Source organism: Oryx dammah, unplaced genomic scaffold, assembly GCF_014754425.2.
Source record: "Oryx dammah isolate SB20612 unplaced genomic scaffold, SCBI_Odam_1.1 HiC_scaffold_2, whole genome shotgun sequence".
Classification (NCBI taxonomy): Eukaryota; Metazoa; Chordata; class Mammalia; order Artiodactyla; family Bovidae; genus Oryx; species Oryx dammah.
Genome location: NW_024070186.1, coordinates 182,438,998 through 182,460,205, shown reverse-complemented (window position 1 = coordinate 182,460,205; position 21,208 = coordinate 182,438,998). Strand labels below are relative to the sequence as shown.

The 21,208-nt window shown below is 49.1% G+C and overlaps 1 protein-coding gene across 1 annotated transcript in view; it reads left to right on the top strand.

Moving 5' to 3' along the window:
• The window catches only part of GSG1L (GSG1 like), a gene marked incomplete at its 5' end in the record, with an annotated part of 250,765 nt that overhangs the window by 151,785 nt on the left and 77,772 nt on the right, over positions 1–21,208 (top strand). The window contains one exon of the mRNA XM_040266633.1: positions 13,011–13,163. Coding sequence (XP_040122567.1) covers positions 13,011–13,163 — 153 coding nt within the window. The remainder of the gene's footprint in view (positions 1–13,010; positions 13,164–21,208) is intronic.

The following is a 21,208-nucleotide window of genomic DNA, read 5'->3' as shown; positions in this document are numbered from 1 at the left end:
TTCTGGAAAAGATGGTGACTGACACAGGAAACAGCCTCACACAGGCCCCGTGTTTCCAGAGCAGCACCCAGTTCGGTATTTGACTGGCATTCCAGTCCCAGGGGCTCTGTTGCCACGTGCTTTTGCACATCTTGCAGGAGCAGCCACCTAGGGTCTCCACCGGGCACGTCTGCCTGTGCGTGCGTGTTCAGCTGCTCAGTCGTGTCCGACTCTTTGTGACCCCATGGACTGTAGCTCTTCTGTCCGAGGGATTTTCCAGGTGAGAATACTGAAGTGGGTTGTCATGCCCTCCTCCAGAGGATCTTCCCAACCCAGGGATTGAACCCGCATCTCTTGTAGCTCCTGCCTTGGCAGGTGGGTTCGTTACCACTGAGCCACCTGGGAAGCCCCCTGCCATGACCTGCAGTCAAAGTCTCAAAGGTTCTGTCTGACTCCTGAAAAGAAGATTGCCAGTGTCAAGCCCTCCAGCAGCTCACCGGCCCTCTCAGGATGTGGGGCTGAGGTAGACAAGAGAACTGTTGGAAATAGATTTCGGATCCATGCGTTTGACTCAGATAAGTCAATCCGGGCATATTTTTAGAGCTGAATGCCTTTCCTCTGAAGCTAATTTCCTTTGAAACTCCACACCTTCATGGTGGAATGTCATGGTGTTTGCTAGAACCCCCGAATCCATGAGGGAGCTGGATAACAGAGAGTTTGATGTGTATTTCACTCCTACATGTATTTATCAGGGAGGACCATACAGGCTCTCAAAATGTTGCATGTCTCTGGAGTGACAGGGATAGACATGACCTTAGACGTCATTGTATGAGGGCTGTAAACTCAAATGGTCACGAGTGCTTGGAAGGAGCCATGAAGGGATGAAGGGGGCTGGCTGGGGTCTGTGCTGACCCAGGAATACATGCCCTGTTGGAGGGGGGGCCACCGCACCTCAGCTCCATAGTCATATGGGGGTGTGGGTCCTGCATTCTTGCATCCACCCATTTTGCAAACAAATCCGGAAATCTGGATTTTTTTTCTGTGAAGTCTCCTATTTTTAAATGTTGATAATGAATTCAGATATTTTTAAAATACTGTGTGGGCCAAACAAGACAATTTTACGGGCTGGCTTTGGTCTGTTGGCAGCTTGTTTGAGAAGCCACTTGTTTTACCGAGGAGGGAAACTGAGGCCCCTGGGAAATACCAGGGCCTCCCAGAGGACCCATAGCACTGGGGCTGGAACTCAGGGCTGCAGAAGTGCAGTGCAGCCACCATTTCCAAGGCAGCCTCTTTCCCCTAAAATCTCAATCCCTGTGCCTCTGACAGCGTCCCCTCACTCCCTAAAGATGCAACCTCACGTAGCCTGGCAGGTGGAAGACCTGCCCCTGCTCCAGTCTGCCCCCAGCCTGCTTTGTGACACACACACATCCTGACTCTTTTCTGGGCTAATTTCTCATTTGCAGATGGAGAGCTGGGGACTTGGTGACCCTCAAAGCCCCTCACTACAGTTCTTCGAGGCCTCTGGCTTTCTCCTCCCAGCCCCCATGCATCCCTGCCTCTGAGCTTCCAGTATTGCCATTTCACAAACAGCAGCTGTCACCGAGCCGTTTCTCGCCTCAGAGGTCCTGAACCACGCCATTTACATGATTTAACCTGCTGGGTTTCAGGGGGTGTGTCACTGAGCCCACAGCCAGCGGCCACTGCACCACCACTTAGTGATCTGACATATTAAACGGATGGATTTGGGAAGGAAAAATGTTTTCTCTTAAAATGCCATTGCGTCTTGGGATTTCATGTGATTTTGCCACAATCCCCCTCTGCCCTCCTCGCCTTCCCCACGAAGGTTTTATTTGTCCCATGGCTGAGATGCACTCGTTCCAGGCTGCCTACTCCTTGGCTCTACCCATGTGAGTAACAGTGATGGCAACAATAATAGTAACAGCGAATGCACATAACTCTTGCTATGTGCCAGGCACTGCCCTGAGCTCTTCACTCATCGATTGAATCGCTTTATCTTCACAACCATTCATAAGTGCGTTCTGGATCTATCCCCAATTTAAGTGAGAAAACAGATACAAACAGATACCATGGGAGACGACACAGTCTCCTGGCTGATAACTGGCAGAGCAAGTGTCAACCTCCGTGGCCTGGCCCACGTCTGGCTCTTCACCCCTGTGCCTCCCTGCCTCTTGTAATTATCATAATTGCCAATAATTATACTAATTAGGAAGTAATAGTAACACTTAAAACTCCTGTGAACACTTTCCAAGTGTCAGGCTTGTGTGACTGCAAGATATTGTCTCATTGAACGCTGATGACAAGTCTATTATGGCCATTTTTCAGTGGAGGAAACAGAGGGCAAAGGGGTAAGGCCCCCCCCCCAGCCAAGGTCACCCATCCAAGACACAGTTCCCACCTGTGATTTCCCCTCTGTTAAAGGGCTGGCCCTGGAAACTGTCTTAGCAAGGGAGGGATTCCTGGGCGAAAGGGAAATCGTTCTTCCAAACCCATCAGTTCCATCAGTGGAGGATCAGAGTTGGCGTCACAAAGATGTTTTTTAAGAAGGCAAAAAGTGCAGCTAAGAGGGTGAGCTGTCACCTCGTGGGCCCCACACCTGATGAGACATCATTTCATTGCCCCTGCCCCAGGAAGTCACCAGTTCTCAGCTGTGAATTGAGCCATTAGTGGCAAGTTTCAGAGACTAGAAACAATCATCTCTGTGATTATTGAGCCTTTCCGGGCATCACCAAGGCTCCCTGCTGATCCTGCCCAGAGGCTTCCAGCCCACTGTCCTGCCGGCTTCCCTTATTCACACGTACGTACGGTGCGTTCCATAGCACTAATAATAACAGTGGGCATTGGTTTTAGGCCCGACACTATGTGATGATTCCCAATTACTTCATTATTCCCCTTCTACCTTCTCTCTGTTTGCCTGGCGCCAACACCTACGGTCTAGCATTGACTCAGTTTCCCACCCCCCAAAGTTGACTGGCTTTTTTCTCAGCACGTTTGAAAGGGAACTGCAGACCAGTGATGTTCGTATTTGAATATACATCAGCATCACCTGGAGAGCCCATTAAGACACAGATGGATTCCACTCTCTGAGTTTCCAGATCCAGGAAGGCCCCAGAATTTGCATCGTAGGTTCCCAAGCGTTGCCGCTGCCGCTGGTCAGGAGTCCAGTCTGAGATCACTGGCTTAGATCACTCCTCTAATTGGATCCCTTGCCATAAAAAATGATATGCCAGGGAGCTCTCTGCAGGAAACAGAATCCCCCACATGGTTCAAATGAAGGCTCTTGGATGAAAGAACTCATAGAGGCCTGGAAAGGGTCGAGAGAATCTGAGGCACCCGAAGGCTGACAATGGAGTGGAGCTGTTACCAGCCTTGGAGAGGAAGGAGAAAAGGGCAGAGCGGTGTTCTGGTGCCTGTAAGAATAGTAGCTGTGACAGCCGAGCTGCAGTCGTGGGCCGAAGAATGAGGTCACTGCGAGAAAAGTGGGCAGAGAATGAGAGGGAGCAGGGCAGAAGCACTCTGACCTCTCTCTTCCCGTGGTCCAGTTTCCAGCTAGTGCCCCCCATTGCTGACTCAGAGAGCCAGGGAGCCTGGGGATGCTGTCTAAGGAGTCAGGCCCCTGGGGCAGAGAGCGGGGCAGAGACGGGTGGAGAGCAGTGGCCTGTGGGGGAAGAGAGGGTGGGGGAGATGGAGAGTTCCCAGCACACAAGCAAACTGTCAAAATGTTCTTCGGGTCTGCCTTGATGTTCTTCAGCTGCCCAGTCGTGTCCGACTCTTTGCAACCCCATGGACTGCAGCACGCCAGGCTTCCCTGTCCATCACCAACTCTCGGGGCTTGCTCAAATTCATGTCCGTTGAGTCGGTGATGCCATCCAAACATCTCATCCTCTGTCCCTCCTGCCTTCAATATTTCCAGCATCAGGGTCTTTTCTAGTGAGTCAAGTCTTTGCATCAGGTGGCCAAATTACTGGAGCTTCAGCTTCAGCCTCAAGCCTGCCTAGGAGCTGCTGAAGATCTGAGCATTGTTTCAAATAAAGTGTTAGGAAGGTATTAAGAACATATTGGCAACAAACAGAGATGCTTGGTGGAGCTGATAAAATTTTTTAAATAATGGAAAAATGAATAGTGTTTTCACTTGCTAAGTCACTTCAGTCATGTCCGACTCTGTGCGACCCCGTAGACGGCAGCCCACCAGGCTCCCCCGTCTCTGGAATTCTCCAGGCAAGAACACTGGAGTGGGTTGCCATTTCCTTCTCCAATGCATGAAAGTGAAAAGTGAAAGTGAAGTCGCTCAGTTGTGTCCAACCCTCAGCAACCCCATGGACTGCAGCCCACCAGGCTCCTCCGTCCATGGGATTTTCCAGGCAAGAGGACTGGAGTGGGGTGCCATTGCCTTGCAGACAATTTAATGTTGTGCTTCTTCACACTTAACTCCACCTTTCCTCTGGTGGTATTACTGAGTCCAAGCTTGTACATGCACAGAAGGCCAGTAAATTGTGTTTTTGGGGCAAGGAATAGCGACTTGATTCAGAAGGCTAGCAGACTGAGAAAACGGTGGACTAGAGTAACAAAGAATCATCTTGCCCAAGTTAGAATTCATGCTTCTTTTATACTAAAAGGGGAGGGGTTGTGGTTAGTGTTGCAAACTTCTTGGTATAGGAATTCTTTGTTCTTGCAGCTGTCTACCTAGTTCAGGACATAATATTCATGTAAACCTCCAATGAGACAAATGTTATTCTCTATTCTGCCACTTAAAAAAAAAAATCTCTATATGAATGGGAAAGTGTCACACTTGTAAAGGTCAGAACCTTGAGAATGGGCCTTCCTGTATATTTCAGGCTACAGGCAACATTCTTAACTTTTAGCAAAAGCAACAGAATACAACTAAGACTTGATGCAGCCAAATAAGTAAGTAAGTAAATAAACTGTTATTGTTGTTCAGGGCTAAGCTGACTCTTTGCGACCCCATGGACTGAAGCACGCTAGGCTTCCCTGTCTTTCCCTATCTCTTGGAATTTGTTCAAATTCATGTTCATTGAGTCGATGATGCCATCCAACCATCTCGTCCTCTGTTGTCCCTTTCTCCTCCTGCCTTCTATCTTTCCCAGCATCAGTGTCTTTTCCAACGAGTCAGTTCTTCGAGTCAGGTGGCCAAAGTACTGGAGCTTCAGTTTCAGCATCAGTCCTTCCAATGAATATTCAGGACTGATTTCCTTAAGGACTGACTGGTGTGATCTCCTTGCTGTCCAAAGAACTCTCATTAGTTTTCTCCAGCACCACAGTTCCAACACTCAGCTTTCTTTATGGTACAACTCTCATATTTGTACATGACTACTGAAAAAACCATAGCTTTGACTATACGGACCTTTGTCAGCAAAGTGATGTCTCTGCTTTTAATATGCTGCCTAGGTTGGTTATAACTTTTCTTCCAAAATGCAAGTGTCTTTTAATTTCATGATTGCAGTCACCGTCCACAGTGATTTTGAAGCCCAAGAAAACAAAATCTGTCACTGTCCACTTTTTCCCCATCTATTTGCCATGAAGTGATGGGACCGGATGCCATGATCTTAGTTTTTTGAATGTTGAGTTTTAACCTGGCTTTTTCAGTCTCCTCTTTCACCTTCATCCAGAGGTTCTTTAGTTCCTCTTCACTTTCTGCCCTTAGAGTGGTATCATCTGCATATCAGAGGTTATTGATATTTATCCCAGCAATCTTGATTCCAGCTTGTGAGTCATTCAGCCTGGCATTTCACATGATGTACTGTGCATATAAGTTAAATAAGCAGAGTGACAATATACAGCCTTGTTGTGCTCCTTTCCCAATTTTGATCCAGTCTTTTGTTCTAACTTTTGCTTCTTGTCCTGCAGATAGGTTTTTCAGAAGACAGATAAGGTGGTCTGCTATTCCCATCTCTTTAAGAATTTTCCACAGTTTGTTGTGATCCACACAATCAAAGGCTTTAGTATAGTCAATGAAGCAGAAGTAGATGTTTTTCTGGAATTCTCTTGCTTTCTCTATGATCTGACAGATGTTGGCAATTTGATTTCTGGTTCCTCTGTCTTTTCTAAATCCAGCTTGTACATCTGGAAGTTCTCAGTTCGCATACTGTTGAAGGGTAGCTTGAAGGATTTTGAGCATAACCTTACTAGCATTGGAGATGAGCACAGTCATGCAGTAGTTTGAATATTCTTTTTTGGATAATTCCCAGATGGCTCTACTGGTAAAGAACCCGCCTACCAATGCAGGAGACATGAGATGTGCATTCGATCCCTGGGTCAGGAAGATCCCCTGGAGAAGGAAATGACAACCCACTCCAGTATTCTTGCCTGGGAAATTCCATGGACAGAGGAGCCTGGTGGGCTACAGTCCATGGCGTTGCAAAGAGTCAGACATGACTGAAGCGACTTACCACGTTGAACATTCTTTGGTGTTGTCTTTCTTTCGGATTGGAATGAAGACTGACAGATATTTTAAAAATATAAAGTCATGCTCAAAATTCTCCAAGCCAGGCTTCAGCAATACCGTGAACCGTGAACTCCCTGATATTCAAGCTGGTTTTAGAAAAGGCAGAGGAACTAGAGATCAAATTGCAACGTCCGCTGGATCATGGAAAAAGCAAGAGAGTTCCAGAAAAACATCTATTTCTGCTTTATTGACTATGCCAAAGCCTTTGACTCTGTGGATCACAATAAACTGTGGAAAATTCTGAGAGAGATGGGAATACCAGACCACCTAACCTGACTCTTGAGAAATCTGTATGCAGGTCAGGAAGCAACAGTTAGAACTGGACATGGAAGAACAGACTGGTTCCAAATAGGAAAAGGAGTACGTCAAGGCTGTATATTGTCACCTTGCTTATTTAACTTATATGCAGAGTACATCATGAGAAACGCTGGACTGGAAGAAACACAAGCTGAAATCAAGATTGCCGGGAGAAATATCAATCACCTCAGATATGCAGATGACACCACCCTTATGGCAGAAAGTGAAGAGGAACGCAAAAGCCTCTTATGAAAGTGAAAGAGGAGAGTGAAAAAGTTGGCCTAAAGCTCAACATTCAGAAAATGAAGATCATGGCATCCAGTCCCATCACTTCATGGGAAATAGATGGGGAAACAGTGGAAACAGTGTCAGACTTTATTTTTTGGGCTCCAAAATCACTGCAGATGGTGATTGCAGCCATGAAATTAAAAAACGCTTACTCCTTGGAAGAAAAGTTATGACCAACCTAGATAGTATATTCAAAAGCAGAGACATTACTTTGCTGACTAAGGTCCGTCTAGTCAAGGCTATAGTTTTTCCTGTGGTCATGTATGGATGTGAGAGTTGGACTGTGAAGAATGCTGAGCACCGAAGAATTGATGCTTTTGAACTGTGGTGTTGGAGAAGACTCTCGAGAGTCCCTTGGACTGCAAGGAGATCCAACCAGTCCATTCTGAAGGAGATCAGCTCTGGGATTTCTTTGGAAGGAATGATGCTAAAGCTGAAACTCCAGTACTTTGGCCACCTCATGGGAAGGTTGACTCATTGGAAAAGACTCTGATGCTGGGAGGGATTGGGGGCAGGAAGAGAAGGGGACGACAGAGAATGAGATGGCTGGATGCCATCACTGACTCAATGGACGTGAGTCTGGGTGAACTCTGGGAGTTGGTGATGGACAGGGAGGCCTGGCGTGCTGTGATTCATGGGGTTGCAAAGAGTCGAACACAACTGAGTAACTGAACTGAACTGAAAGTTATTTTTATTTTAAAAATAATTTTTTAAAAGTAAATGAAACAGATCCAATATGGAGTCAGATCTGTCCCTCCCTATTACAATGGGAAACACAGGTTTGAAGATCCCACCCCTCCTGGTGGGTACCCAGTGTTACCCACCCCCTGGGTACTTATTCACTCACATTAGGCATCGGTTGAGGGCTGCTCCTGGGGTAGAGGGCAGGGTGGTGTCAATCTCCCAGCAGGTGGGGCATGGGCTCTGATGACCAGGGCAAACCCTGGGGCAGAGAGGTGCTGGCAGGTGGCAGGTGCATTGAAAGGTCATGGGCAGGAATGGGTGGGCCATCCCTAGTATGGCTGCACCGTCACAGCCCCCTCACCACCCTTCTGCTTGAGTCTTGATGTTCCCGTGGATTCTGCTTCCCACCACTTTCTCTTTTGCTCGGCATGCTTTCTGGGGGGCATCCATCTCTGTAACAGTCATGGCGAACACTCAGTGCCATGTCTTGCCGATGCCCCCACGTCCCTGTCTAGGCTCCAGCTGCCTCGTGCACATCCTCACCAGAGGTCCTGCAGCAGCTGAAGATTCTGTACCTGTAGGCCTCGACTCACACGTTCCTGTCTTAGCATTGTCCCATTCTCACTGCAGAGCAATGACCGACTGCTCAGATGCCTGGGCTAGAAACATGGCCCCACTCTGGACTCCTCACGCTCTTTGGCCATCGCATCCATGGGTCAGCAGACCACTGAGCCCTTCCCTCTGGAGTTATCAAGCTCCCTACTTGTCCTCACCATCGTTGCCCTGCCGTTGTTGTGGCCTGGACCACCAGCATCTCTTCATGGGTACGTGTGTGCTAAGTGACTTCAGTCATTGCTGACTCTGCGTGACCCTATGGACTGTAGCCCACCAGGCTCCTCTGTCCGTGGGATTCTCCAAGCAAGAATCCTGGAGTGGGTTGCCTTGCCCTCCTCCAGGCATCTTCCCAACCCAGGGGTTGAACCCGAGGTCCTATGTCTCCTGCATTGGCAGGTGGATTCTTTACCACTAGCGTCATTCTTCATGGAGCATGGCTAAAGCCTCCGGCGGACTGGTAGTCAGGCCGCCTTCCAGAGTGAGCCTCCTGGCAGGTCTTTTCCTTGCTAAGGCCTTTAGGACAACACCTACCTCTGCGTCATGGGTCAAGCCCATCTTTTTTCAGCCTGGCTCTCAGTGTTACCAACCAGGGTTCTTAACCTCCTTAATCAACAGAAATTGATACGAGGCCAGACAGGTAATTCAGGCCAGGCTTTCCTGGGGGTGAAAGCAAGCAACAGTTTCTCTTGCTCGCTCCCCCTGCAGGGTGGAGGGGAGAGGACAAGCTATTTCCCTGTACGGGTTGACAGTAGGGGAGAATCCAGGGATCTGGCCACAGGGGTGGCTTGCCCACCCCTTTGATGGTGCTGTGTGTAGGGGTCATGAGCAGTACCTGCTTTTGCTCCCAGCTCTTTAGTGGTGGCAGTTGCTTTCTTAAAGAGTATCTTTTACTCTATATTGTACTTAGATATTTTTTGGCTGTGCTGGGTCTTCCTTGCTGCGCACGGGCCTTCTTCAGTTGTGACAAGCGAGGGCTACTCTTTAATTGTTGGTGCCAAGGCTTCTCACTGCAGTGGCTTCTCTTGTTGCAGAGAGTGAGCTCCAGAGAGCCAGCTCAGTAGCTGTGGTGCGCGGGCTTAGTTGGTCCGAGGCATGTGGGATCTTTCCGGACCAGGGATGGAACCCTTATCCTCTGCATTTATAGGCAGATGCTTTACTGAGCCACCAGGGAAGCCCTGGGTTTTTGGTCTTTTTGTATCTTATTGTCCATAATTTGCCCCAACTGCACAGGCAGACAGTTATTTTTAGTTCCTTATAGTTTCTGTGTGTTTTTGTTTCTTGAAGAGAGTTTTGTCCAGGTGCAAGCATTGCAACCCAGGGTCCTAGGTCCCAGCCTGTCTCACCAGCATCCTTAAGACTCATCCACTTTCCCGCGTGGCCTCCTTCCCCACCATACCTCGTGGCCAGCTGGGCTCAGGGTCATTGAGAATATGCTCCCTCACCACAATCCCATTCTGTGGCCCTCTTCCTGCAGGAATACTGGCGCAGGAATTCTTAGGGGTGCTGGGGTGCATGTAAATGAGAGCCGTGGTCAGAGAACCCAGCTCCCGCTTATGACTTCAAAGGGCCACTCTCTCCTGCTAATTTATGATCTCCCTGCCCATGATGGTTTCTGGAGTCAGAGAGGCCTGAGTCTGAACCCAGACTGACTGTATCACTCACTACCCAGCTGTGTAGACCAGTGGCTTAATCCTTCGGAACCTCAGTTTGCTCATCTATAAAGTGGGTGCTGCCTTGCTAAGCTGTCAGGAAGACTGGGGGAGATCGTGCATGTGGATACTGGTGTCTGAGGCCAGAGTCCTGGAAGCAGATCCTGGGATGAGGATCCATGTGCAAGTCATTTATAAAGAAATGCCCCAGGGAAGGACTTCCCAGGTGGCACTAGCAGTAAAGAACCTACCTGCCAGTTCAGGAGACCTAAGAGATGTGGGTTCGATCCCTGGGTCAGGAAGATCCCCTGGAGGAGGGCATGGCAGCCCACTCCAGTATTCTTGCCCGAAGAATCCCCTGAACAGAGGAGCCTGGCGGGCTACAGTCCATGGGGGTTGCAAAGAGTAGGACACAACAGAAGCAACTTAGCACGCATGCACACCCCAGAGGAGAGCGGTAAGGGAACTGGAGAGAGCAGACCGGGGAAGGGAGGAAGGCAAGCGAGGGGTTGAGGTGAGGCCGGAGCCCAGGAAGGGCAGCTTCCGCTTTGGCCCAGAGGGAATTTTGCAATGTGTGTCAGGTCCCAAAGTTGCCTCTGCCAGAGCCACGGGGCGGGACCACCCAGAGCAGCCTCTGGCTGATGACATCGCAGAGAGGAAAAATACAAGTTTCCAGGTACTTTCTGAATGAAGATGGGCAAAACGAAGTCCAAAGACTTCCTGAAGACAATCCTCCAAAGACAGAAACACTCAAAAGAGATGCGAGGACATGGGGTGGAACATTAACACCATCCAGTATGACTTGGCACCGGAAAGATGCCTAAAACCCCTGGCCCTTAGTGTGGCATTGCTGCTACTATTAGCATAACCTCAGCAATGATCCTGCTTCTTACCATTGTTACTAATTTCCTTGCCTTGGGTGGGCTGGAAATTTCAGACAGATGCTCTGAGCCCAGTGGGTAGACAGGAAAATAAATCTGGCAGAAAGAAGCAGCATAACCCCAGTTATGCATCTGAGATTCCAGTGCCTGTTTCTCCATGGTTAACTCACTCCTGGAGCATCTCACTGCCCCACGCCCATGTCATCTCCCATCCCATCAGAGCAGAGTTGGGCCCTGCTGGGAGGGGCAGGTGGTGGGGTGCGGGCCTGGCCCCAGGCCCACGTGGGCAGGAGGAGAGCATCCGCTGGGGGAGTGGGGGCGATGCGGGGGCGTCAGCTGAGTCAGTGAGCCTCACCGTGGTGAGGGGCGGCCTCCGCCCACCAGCAGTGCAACAGCAGCTGGAGGTAAAGGCTTCTGGGAGCGAGATCAGGCCTCCCTGCAGGCATCCGCCCCCCTGCAGGGCCCGGCTCGCCCTGCACCTCCTGCCTTCCTCCCCGCTGCCTGGTGGGCCCTGGGCCAGCAAAGGGCCTTGGAGGCTGCAAGTGTTCGGTGCCAAGGGGTGTTTTAACAACACCCAGGCTGCCAAGAGCACATTATTCTCTTAGAGAAATCCAAGGGATTGCCCAAGAAAGGTGATATTTTTGTAGCATAAAAAGAGAGAGAGAAAGAGAAAAGAAAAGTTCTTCAAAGCTCTGAAAGGCCCGTTGCGTCAGGAATGATAGTGGATGTATGAGAATCTGGGTCCTTCATCACCCAATAGATATGGGATCTGAAATCGCTGTTTGTTTGCTTCCGTCACTGGATGCTGTGTATCGGGGTGTCCCTAGGACATTAACGTGGAGAGAACAGCTTGTGCAAAGGCAGAAAGGTAGGGAAGGACAGGTCTGACAGCTTGTGAGAAAAGAAAAGCTGAAGATCAGGACTGTTGATTATAAGAGATGGAAATTCTACCTCTAACCAACTTAGGCAAAGAAAAAGAATTCTTGGTTCCTCTGACTGAAAGAACAAATGACTGGCAGCTTCAGGCATGTCTGGATCTCGGGGCTCAAACAATGTCACAGGACATGATCTTCCTTTGTCCCTCGGTGCTGCCTTTCTTGGTCTTGGCTCTGCCCTAAGGGAGGCCCTTGCTACTCAGTGCAGCCACTTCCATCCTTCTCAATCTCAAACTGAGTGGAAAAAAAGGAATTTTCTTTCCTAGTAGTTCCAGCAAAAGTCCTGTGTCTGACTCATTGAGCTGACTTGGGTCATATGTCCATCTCCTGCTGGCCAGGTCTGGTCCATAGTCCCTTCTCAAAACCTATGGTTAGTGTGGCTTGGAAGGTAAGTGGCTTCTAGAAGAAAAATGGAGTGGGGTACAGGGTAAATAAAAATGTAAGTGTCCCTTGAGTGCAACCATGATGTGTGTAAGAGGTGGGATGTTTATAGCTGCAGGCAGCAGAGACCACCACACGGCCAGCTTAGCTACAGGGAAGCCTGGGGGGTTGGTGGTTGGTGGTTGGGGTATCCCAGTGAGCTTCCCTGGTGGCTCAGTGGTAAAGAATCTGCCTACAATGCAGGAGACAGGGGTTCAGTCCCTGGGTTGGGAAGATGCCCTGGAGAAGGAAATGGCAACCCACTCCAGTATTCCTGCCTGGGAAATCCCATGGACAGAGGAGACTGGCGGGCTACAGTCCATGGGGTCGCAGAGTCAGACATGACTTAACGACTAAACAACAACGATGAGATCATCTTTCCATCTCTCGGCTCAGCAACTAGTGTCAGCCCTGAGATGGCTCTCAGTGGCAGTCACTTTACAGATGAGAAGAGAAAGAGAGCCTTTTACCCAGTCACAGGATGGAAGGTCTTGCTTCCAATCTGAATGGACCCGCTTATGGTACACATGCCTGCCTGGACCAGTAACCATCACCCCAAGAGTGCCATGATCTGATGGACTTCAGCTAGGGCTCCTGAGCCAGTCCTGGTGAGGAGGATGGCTGGCCAGGATCTCCTTATCCAGTTGGGACCCACCCTAGATCCGATGGTCTTCTCTAAAACAACTTGATCCCCCAACCCAAGGGCGTGGGGGTGGAGTGAACCCAGGGAGAGTCCGCCCCGTGGGTCCTCATCTCACGACCTCCCTCCTCCTCCGTGCAGGGGTCCTGTGGCTGTCGGTGGTCTCTGAGGTACTCTACATCCTCCTGCTGGTGGTTGGCTTCAGCCTCATGTGTCTCGAGCTCTTCCACTCCAGCAATGTCATCGACGGGCTCAAGCTCAATGCCTTCGCGGCTGTCTTCACGGTGCTCTCAGGTAAGGCAGAGGGCCTCGGGCAGTGGGGGAAGAACACACCAGAACCAGCCCTGCACTCAGAGCAGAGGGCAATGCAGGGGGGTGGAGCCACCTTCGGGCTAAGACCTGATTGGCTCCCCCGGGTTACTGTGGACCAATCACTTCTTTTCTCTGAGCCTCAGTGTTACAGTTTGTAGAGTGGGATTGGTCTGCTTCCTTATTCTCTGAATCAGCATGTGTTTACTGGTGTCTTGTGTGCCAGGTTGGGTGCTAAGAAGTACCGGGGTTAGAGTAATGAATGGAAACAGTTGCGGCTCTCGGTGAAGCTTAACTCGTGTGGGACAGAGATGGTTAGCTGAGATGTTTCCAGGAGATGAGTGCCACATGGCGAGGGGATGGATGGGATGTGTGCACAAACAAGCGAGAGGGAGGTGGCCATGAGAATGGCCAGACGGTGGTGTCCTGAAGGATGTGAAAGGGGAACCTGTGGGGGTGGCGGGCACGTTGATTATCTGCTTTAGCTTATTGCCCTTGAGACATCCTTGGGGAGATGGCCAGCAGATAGCCAAATGAACAAACCCATCTGGAAGCTCAAGAGCGGGGGCGGGGTGAGCAGAGATCGTGGGCAAAGGTCAGGGATTTTGAGGGTTTTAGGAAGAATTGGATGGTTGGCGGCGGCAGCCCGACTCCAGGAACTGGAGACAGAAGACTCCAAGGAAAGGTCATTGGATTAGGTGGCCAGGTGCCCAGAATAGCTTCAGCAGATCCAGGTCATAAGGGGTTAAGCGGGGAGTTGGCCAGAAGGGAGTGAAAGGAGCCTGTAAACCATAACTTCAGGAGGCCTGACAGATAGAGCCCTGGCTTGGCTGTGTACGACAGCTATTCCTCAAAAGCCAAATGTAAATTGAATTTCTATAAATCTAATCCTATTCTTCATGCACTGGAAGAACTCTCTGTTTAATGAAACCGAAACGATGAACCTTTAGGTAAGGGAAATAATCGGCCCCTAATTGAGGTATGTATATATAGCAGAAAGATCTCTCAAAGAATAAGGAGCAGAATTCAAGAAATTATAGCACGATCCATAGATCAAAACATGCGCAGCGTCATTCCCAGGATGTGGGCAATCTAACCGAAATAGTAAAGGGAAGAACAGAAAATCAGAGCGAGCCTCTCGGCACAGTGTTGATTTCGGCCCCCTGCTTACTCTGTTTTCAGCTATTCCAGATCGAGAGATAGTTTATTCTTTTTTTGCAGTTGTTAAATGCATTTATTATGCCTAAAATCAGTTTTCATTCATGGTTCTTTTTCTCTTTTAATGTTTTATTCATTTATTCAACTGATGGCCTTCTGGGCTCCAGGAAAAGTACTAGGTTTAGGGGAGTCAAAGAAAAAAATGATTCCATTGTTGTCCTCCTGAAGTTTGTGATCTTGGAGAGATATCGACTCAGAGATACAGACTCATTAAAAGATTGTAACTTGATGAACTGGGTGGGGTGAGTCCTGTGGGGCGGGGTGGAGGGATGGGGGGTGGGGAAGGGGGGGAACCTATGTTTGCCTGGGGGTGAGGATGGGTGGGGTGGGGAATGGGCAAGCAACCATTTAAGCTGAGACTTTGGAATAAACTTTGAGTTTGCTTGATAGACAGCTTGCATGCATGCATGCTGGGTGGCTTCAGTCGTGTCTGACTCTGTGACTCTCTCGACTGTAGCTTGCCAGGCTCCTTTGTCCATGGGATTCTACAGGCCAGAATACTGGAGGGGGTTGCAGTGCCCTCCTCCAGGGGATCTTCCTGACCCAGGGATCGAACCTGTGTCTATTATGTCTCCTGCATTGGCAGGCGGGTGCTTTACCACTAGGTAGTGGTAAAGTACTTCACCATCTGGGAAGCCCAATGGATAGCTTGGGGAGGGCATTCTAGGTGGAGAGAAAAGCATAGGAAAAAGCCTAGTGAGTTGTCATATTCTGGCAACTTCATGTAGTTAAAAATGATGGGAGTGTGGAAAGTCAGGTGAGGAGGAATGTTGAAAGATGAGGCTGGAGAGCTGGGTGAGGGTCTTGGTGCTTTGCAAAGGTCTGTAGAGTTTATCCTGCAGGCAATAGGGAGCCATTGAAGAATCCAGAGCAAAGGGTGATACAGTCAGGTTTGCATTGGAGGATGAGGAGTCAGGGTGCAGCACGGGCAGAGTGGAGCAAGAATGGAGGTGAGGAGACAGGAAAGGAGGTGAGAAAGGGTGAGTCCCCAACCTTGTGCAGTGGCTCTCGGAATGGGAGATGAGCCCCAGTGCCCTCCAGTGAGAAGTCAGCAGGGCTTGCAGACTGATTAGGAGAGGTAAGTGGGAGTGGGTGACTGTGGAAAAACAGAGCCGCTAGGTCAGGGGTTCCTAGTGTGGAGTCCACAGACTTGAGGGGGTCTATGAACCTGGGTTGGGGGAAGTTGCGTCTTTATTTCTCTTAACTTGTAACCGACATTTAGAATATCTTTTAAACATGAAGGGAGGCAACACATCACAGTCGTGGGCGGCACCTGTGACGTAGCCACCAATAGGAACCGCAGTTTTCATGTCACGCTATGGATGTGCAGATATCTTGCAATGCACTCCTTCAAAAGGGCAATGCTTCTTAGAGCTTCCGCTGAATCTTATCTAACATGGTAATGAAGGCGCACGTATATTATGATACAACACATGTGTTTGTGTATTTTGCTAATTGTATTTCAATATAACTGGTTTCTTCTGTAATCTTGTTATTTTATTTTATGCAGCTAAAAACATTATTCTGGGGATGGGACCCTAGGTTGACATGACCAGACCCCTTGATCTGGGCTGGCATTTGGCTGGGACAGAGTAAGTAGTGGTACCATTGAGAAGGGGAAGGCGGGAAAAGAGCAGGTGGAAGAGATGATGGGTCCATTCTGAAGAGGCTGGGTGTCCAAAGGAGAGGAGACATCAGCCCACATGGCCTACCAACCTCCCAGAATCCTTCTCACTGGAATCCATCTTGGCTGAGTGATGCCACCAGGAAGAACCTGAGCTAGAAAAGCCCGGAAAGTAATCCCATCATAAGAAAACCTGTGACTGCGAGAGTCACATGGCAGAGCAGTTCCCTGGGTTCCTTTACCCCGCTGCTCTCCACCCGGGCGTCTCTTCCCGATAACGTCTCCTGCTTGTTAGCACGTGTGTCTCCTCGGACAACTCAATTCTGAGTGTTAGACAAGAGCCCACTCTCGGGGTGGGAAGGGGTCCCCCTTCCTGCAACACCGCAAGATATCCAGCTCCTTTCTTTGTCAGTGGCTTTCTCTCCCCTTTTCTTTCTCTCTACCAGGCATCGAAGAATCCCCTCCATTATCCCTCCCCTCAACCTGTTTACTCCAGCCACATAACAAAAGCTGGTGGCCAGCCCCAGGCAAACGTCTCCAGTTCTACAAGCAGCCTCCTTGTGGGGAAGCAAGTAGGGGGCCCTTGCCTCTACCTTGAAGAGCTTATCAAAGTTTTCACCCCTCAAAAATACCCCAGTTTCCTTTAGCAGGGAGTCCTACTGCGAAAGAAAATAAGATTGTCTTCGTAATTTCAGGCAGATAAACAATGCCGGGCTCCCCGGGAGGTTAGTTGATTTGCCCAAGGTCACACGGCTGGTCAGTTGTGGAGCTGGGCTTAAACCCCACTCCTGCTGGCTTCAAAGCCCTCTGTTTGTTTCTCAGGATTGCACTGCAGGAGTGAACCCACGGGTGGGGAGGGAGAAGCCTTTTACATCCTCAGAAAACAGTAACTGAGAAGGATGTAGCAGCCAGATCACGTGATAAGATGATGTGATAAGCAGGCGGTGGAGAGAAAGGAGTCTGTATTCATGCCTGTGTTCAGTCGCTAAGTCGTGTCTGACTCTTTGCGACCCCAAGGACTGCAGCACACCAGCTTCCCTGTCCTTCACTGTCTCCTGGAGTTTGCTCAAATTGATATCCATGGAGTCAGTGATGTCATCCAACCATCTCATCCTCTGTCGTCCCCTTCTCCTCCTTCCCTCAGTGTTTCCCAGCATCTGAGTCTTTCCCAGTGAGTCAGCTCTTCGCATCAGGTGGCCAAAGTATTGGAGCTTTAACTTCAGCATCAGTCCTTCCAATGAACAGTCAAGGTTGATTTCCTTTAGGATTGACTGGTTTGATCTTGCTGTGCAAGGAACTCTCAAGAGTTTTCTCCAGCACCACAGTTCAAAAGCATAAATTCTTCAGCATTCAGCATTCTTTTTTTTCTTTTTTACATTTTATTCTTTTTTTTAAGTTTTTAATTTTTTTCCTTTTTTTTCTTTTTTAAAAAATATAAATTTATTTATTTTAATTGGTGGTTTATGGTCCAACTGGGAGAAGATAAACCTAGGAGAAACAGGAGACCAAGAGGGAGCCAAGCCCTGACTTGCCTGACCTGGAGGAACAAGAAAGCTAGTTTTTCGGGAGTCCCTTGAGAACAAGTCAGCTGGGGAAGGATGCGGAGGTGGGGGTGAGAGGCTTGGAGCAGGTGGGTGGGCTTTTGGTTTGCTCCTCTGGGAGGGAAGAAGCAGGCAAGCAGGATCAGGGAGAGTCTGTCGATTGAGGCCATATGGGGAGAGGGTTGGGTTCTGATGCTGCTGAACCAGCTCACATTGAGGGGTGCTCAGCTCAAGGTCAGTGTGTCTAGGGCAAAGGAGAAGGAGGAGGTGAGGCAGCCCCTACTGGAACCAATTATTATAAATAGTTGTTATAAAGAACTAGTGAGGGACTTCCCTGCTGGTCAAGTGGTTAAGACTGCCTTCCAATGCAGGGGACATGGGTGTGCTCCCTGGTCAGGGACCTAAAATCCCACATGCCGTGGGGGGAGCTAAGCCCACGCACTTCAACTACTGAGCTCGCACCACCACTAGAGAGAAGCCCCCAAGATGGAACAAAAAGCCAGCACATGGCAGCTAAGACACGATGCAGCCAAATAAATAAATATTTTAAAAAATGAATTGGTGGGTTAGGGTTAATTGTTGTAATAACCAATACCAACTGAGATGCCAGGTTGCACCAGCCCTGGGCTGACCTGCCACAAGTGTTAATATCTTTATGCCTCACTGTCCTTGTGGGAGGGACTAACATTATGCCCATTCCACAGATGGGAAAACTGACTTGCCAGCAGTCACATAGCTGGTCAGTGGCTGAACCCAGAGCCTGCCACACAGGGTGCTTTGAGCAGGGCTGAGGACTTCAGACTGTCATTGGTTATTATTATTGTTAGTATTCTTCCTAGCTGTCCCTGAATAAACTGAGGGGTAGATGGTGGCCCCAGGGGTCAGCCCTGTTGCAGTGAGGCTGGGATGGAGGGATCTGGACTCTACAGCAAACCGAGAAGGAGTGGTGGGGCTGGGCCAGCAGGGCTGTGTTCAGATCCTGTGTTCCGCAGGAGGGTGTTTGTTCAGAGCGGACACCCCCTGAGGGCTGGAGGTAGGGGCTGTGATGGTTGGCTCTCTGGTTCAGAGCCCAGCATGCCCTGTGCTTCTAGGTACCTACAAAGTGCTTAAATTTTGACTGCTTTTAGAATCAGGAGGAAAAAATAGAATAATAATGAAGACATAAGAATGAATCTAGACTGGATTATATTTTTTATACCATTGCCATCATAAAATGTAATTTTTAATATTTATTTTATGGAGGAACAAGCCCTTGAAGGGAAATGTGCCTGGGGCCCATGAAAGTCATAATGTGGCCTTGAACTGGGCTATGGCTTTTCTCTGTCTCTCAGGGATGGAGCAAGACTGATTCCAGATGGGGTGGGGGCAGGGGCAGTACGGTTCCAGATGCCAGGTCACTCTGCCCGCCCGGTCCTGTGGTTTTAGCCGAGGTGCTGGGCAAGATGGAGCTTCCTCGGCCCCTGTCTCTTCCCCCAGTGGCCAGGGTTTTGTATCTTGGCGGGAATGTGAAAGCAGGCTAGAAGATGTCTCTTCTTCTCCAGTTCCTCTGAAAGATGAGGGTGATCTACTTAGGAAGGAAGGAAAGTCATTTGGAGAATTCCTACATCACCAGGCTAACAACAGTGGGCTTTTAGTAAAACCTGCCCTGGCATGAAGGGAAACATGTCTGTTTCCAGGAAATGATGAGACCTTGTGGAGAAGTCAGCAAGCGTCTATTTCGTTAAGTATCAAGAAAAAGAAATTTTGCGACTAAACAAAAAATGCCCAAGGATGAGGTAGCTCTTTGAATCCGGGAAACTAGAATGTTGTCTTTTATGCAATCTGGGCATATTCGGTTTCATCATAAAGTGTATATTTCACTGCACAGTAAGTACATCACTATTACAGCCTGTATTTAATTTCTTAACCTTCAACCATGTTTTAGAAATTATTTAGTGACATTATATATAAAACATATGATTTGAAAAATAGTTGTTTTAATTTTTTAAAATACAGAATATCTTAAATATGAAAGGGAACTGAATGGGGTATGATGGGAATGGGGATGTTCTGATGCTTTTGTGACCAGAAATATACAGAGCTAGAGGACACTTGAGCTTCCCCGGTGGCTCAGTGGTAAAGAATCCGCCTGCGGCACAGGAGCTGCAGGAGCTGCCGGTTCGATCCCTGGGTCAGGAAGATCCCCTGGAGGAGGGCGTGGCAACCCACTCCAGTATTCTTGCCTGCAGAATCCCAGGGACAGAAGAGTCTGGCGGGCTACAGTTCATGGGGTCGCAAAGAGTCAGACACGACTGAAGGGACTAAGCACGCACACACTGTACACGACCACTGTATTTTAGCATGAGTTTCCTGGGACAGTAATTCCACTAACTATCCCACCTGTTAGGCCTGTCCTAGAAGAATCCTCTGCCTATAGCTCCCTTTGTTCCTTTCTTCTGCCCTGACCAGACTAGGTTTCCTGCTCATAGCTGAGAGAGCAAGTATTTTTATGTATTTTTGTGTCTAAAAATGCAGAGGCTCTAAGAGAAATGAGTGTTTCCATATTAGTAAACGTTTCTTTGGCTTGCAAGTGACCAGAACCCAATCATATTAGCAGAAGGAAGAAATGTAGGTGGGAGAAGGTGATTGAACTATATTGATTTCTTGTAAATTGAAGAGTACAGGGTGAGTAGGCTTCAGGCATGGCTGCATCCAGAAGATCATGTCATCAGGAATCTAGCTGTATCTCCAGACTCTGATTTCTTTTAGCTTTGGTCTCAGTCAAGCCCCTCCTTATGGAGACAGGATGGTCTCAAGTGGCTCCAAGCTTAGATAAGACTCCAGAAGCAGAGAGAGCTTCTTTCCAGTACAAAACTCCAAGGGGGACTGTGATTGGACTAACGAGATTCATAGATTTATTCCTGAACCAGTCCTCATGCCGGAGGATGAAATACTCTGGTTAGCCAGATCTGGGTCTCTAAGGCACACTGGTGGTATGGGCTTGGCCAAGGACCAAGCAGGATTAGTATGCAATGGTAGACAAGTGGTTGCCCAAAGGCACTGGTTGATTGCAAATCCTAGTGGTTGGGAGTTGGTTGACTTGTCAAGTTGGGAGATTATCAGCAGTGGAGCTGAAGAACTCAGAGCCCCAGGAATGGCATGGGTCTTCATTTGGGTTCCTCCAGAGCAAACCCTAAGGTTAAAATATGTGTACAAGTAGTTTATTTGGGAGGTGATCCCAGGAAGTATGGTGGGACAGTGGATTTGTAAGACAAGAAGGCAGGAGGGCCAGTAAAGGGAGTGTGGGTGGGTGGGTGACCTCTACGGGCAACTGGGAGTCCCTCCTGTTGGGGACCCTCTGAGAGACTGTGTAGGACAAGGGATGAGAAAGCAGTGGAGTTTAGTCGCTGGCTTCCACCCACTACCACTGGCTCTAAGTCACTCCTGAGTCAGCACCCCACCCCTTTCTCCCCTGAATTTCTAACCTTCTACACCTAAGAAGGAAAGTGTTTGAGGAAGGAGGTTACCAGCACTCATAGGAGCTGCCAATCAGAGCTGCAGGCGACCTCTGGTATTGGCCAGGGGTGAGGGGCGAGGACAAACCAAGGCAAAGGAGAGTATGCTGCTATTAACCTGTGCCCTGCAGTGCAAGTGGGACGCTATTTGCC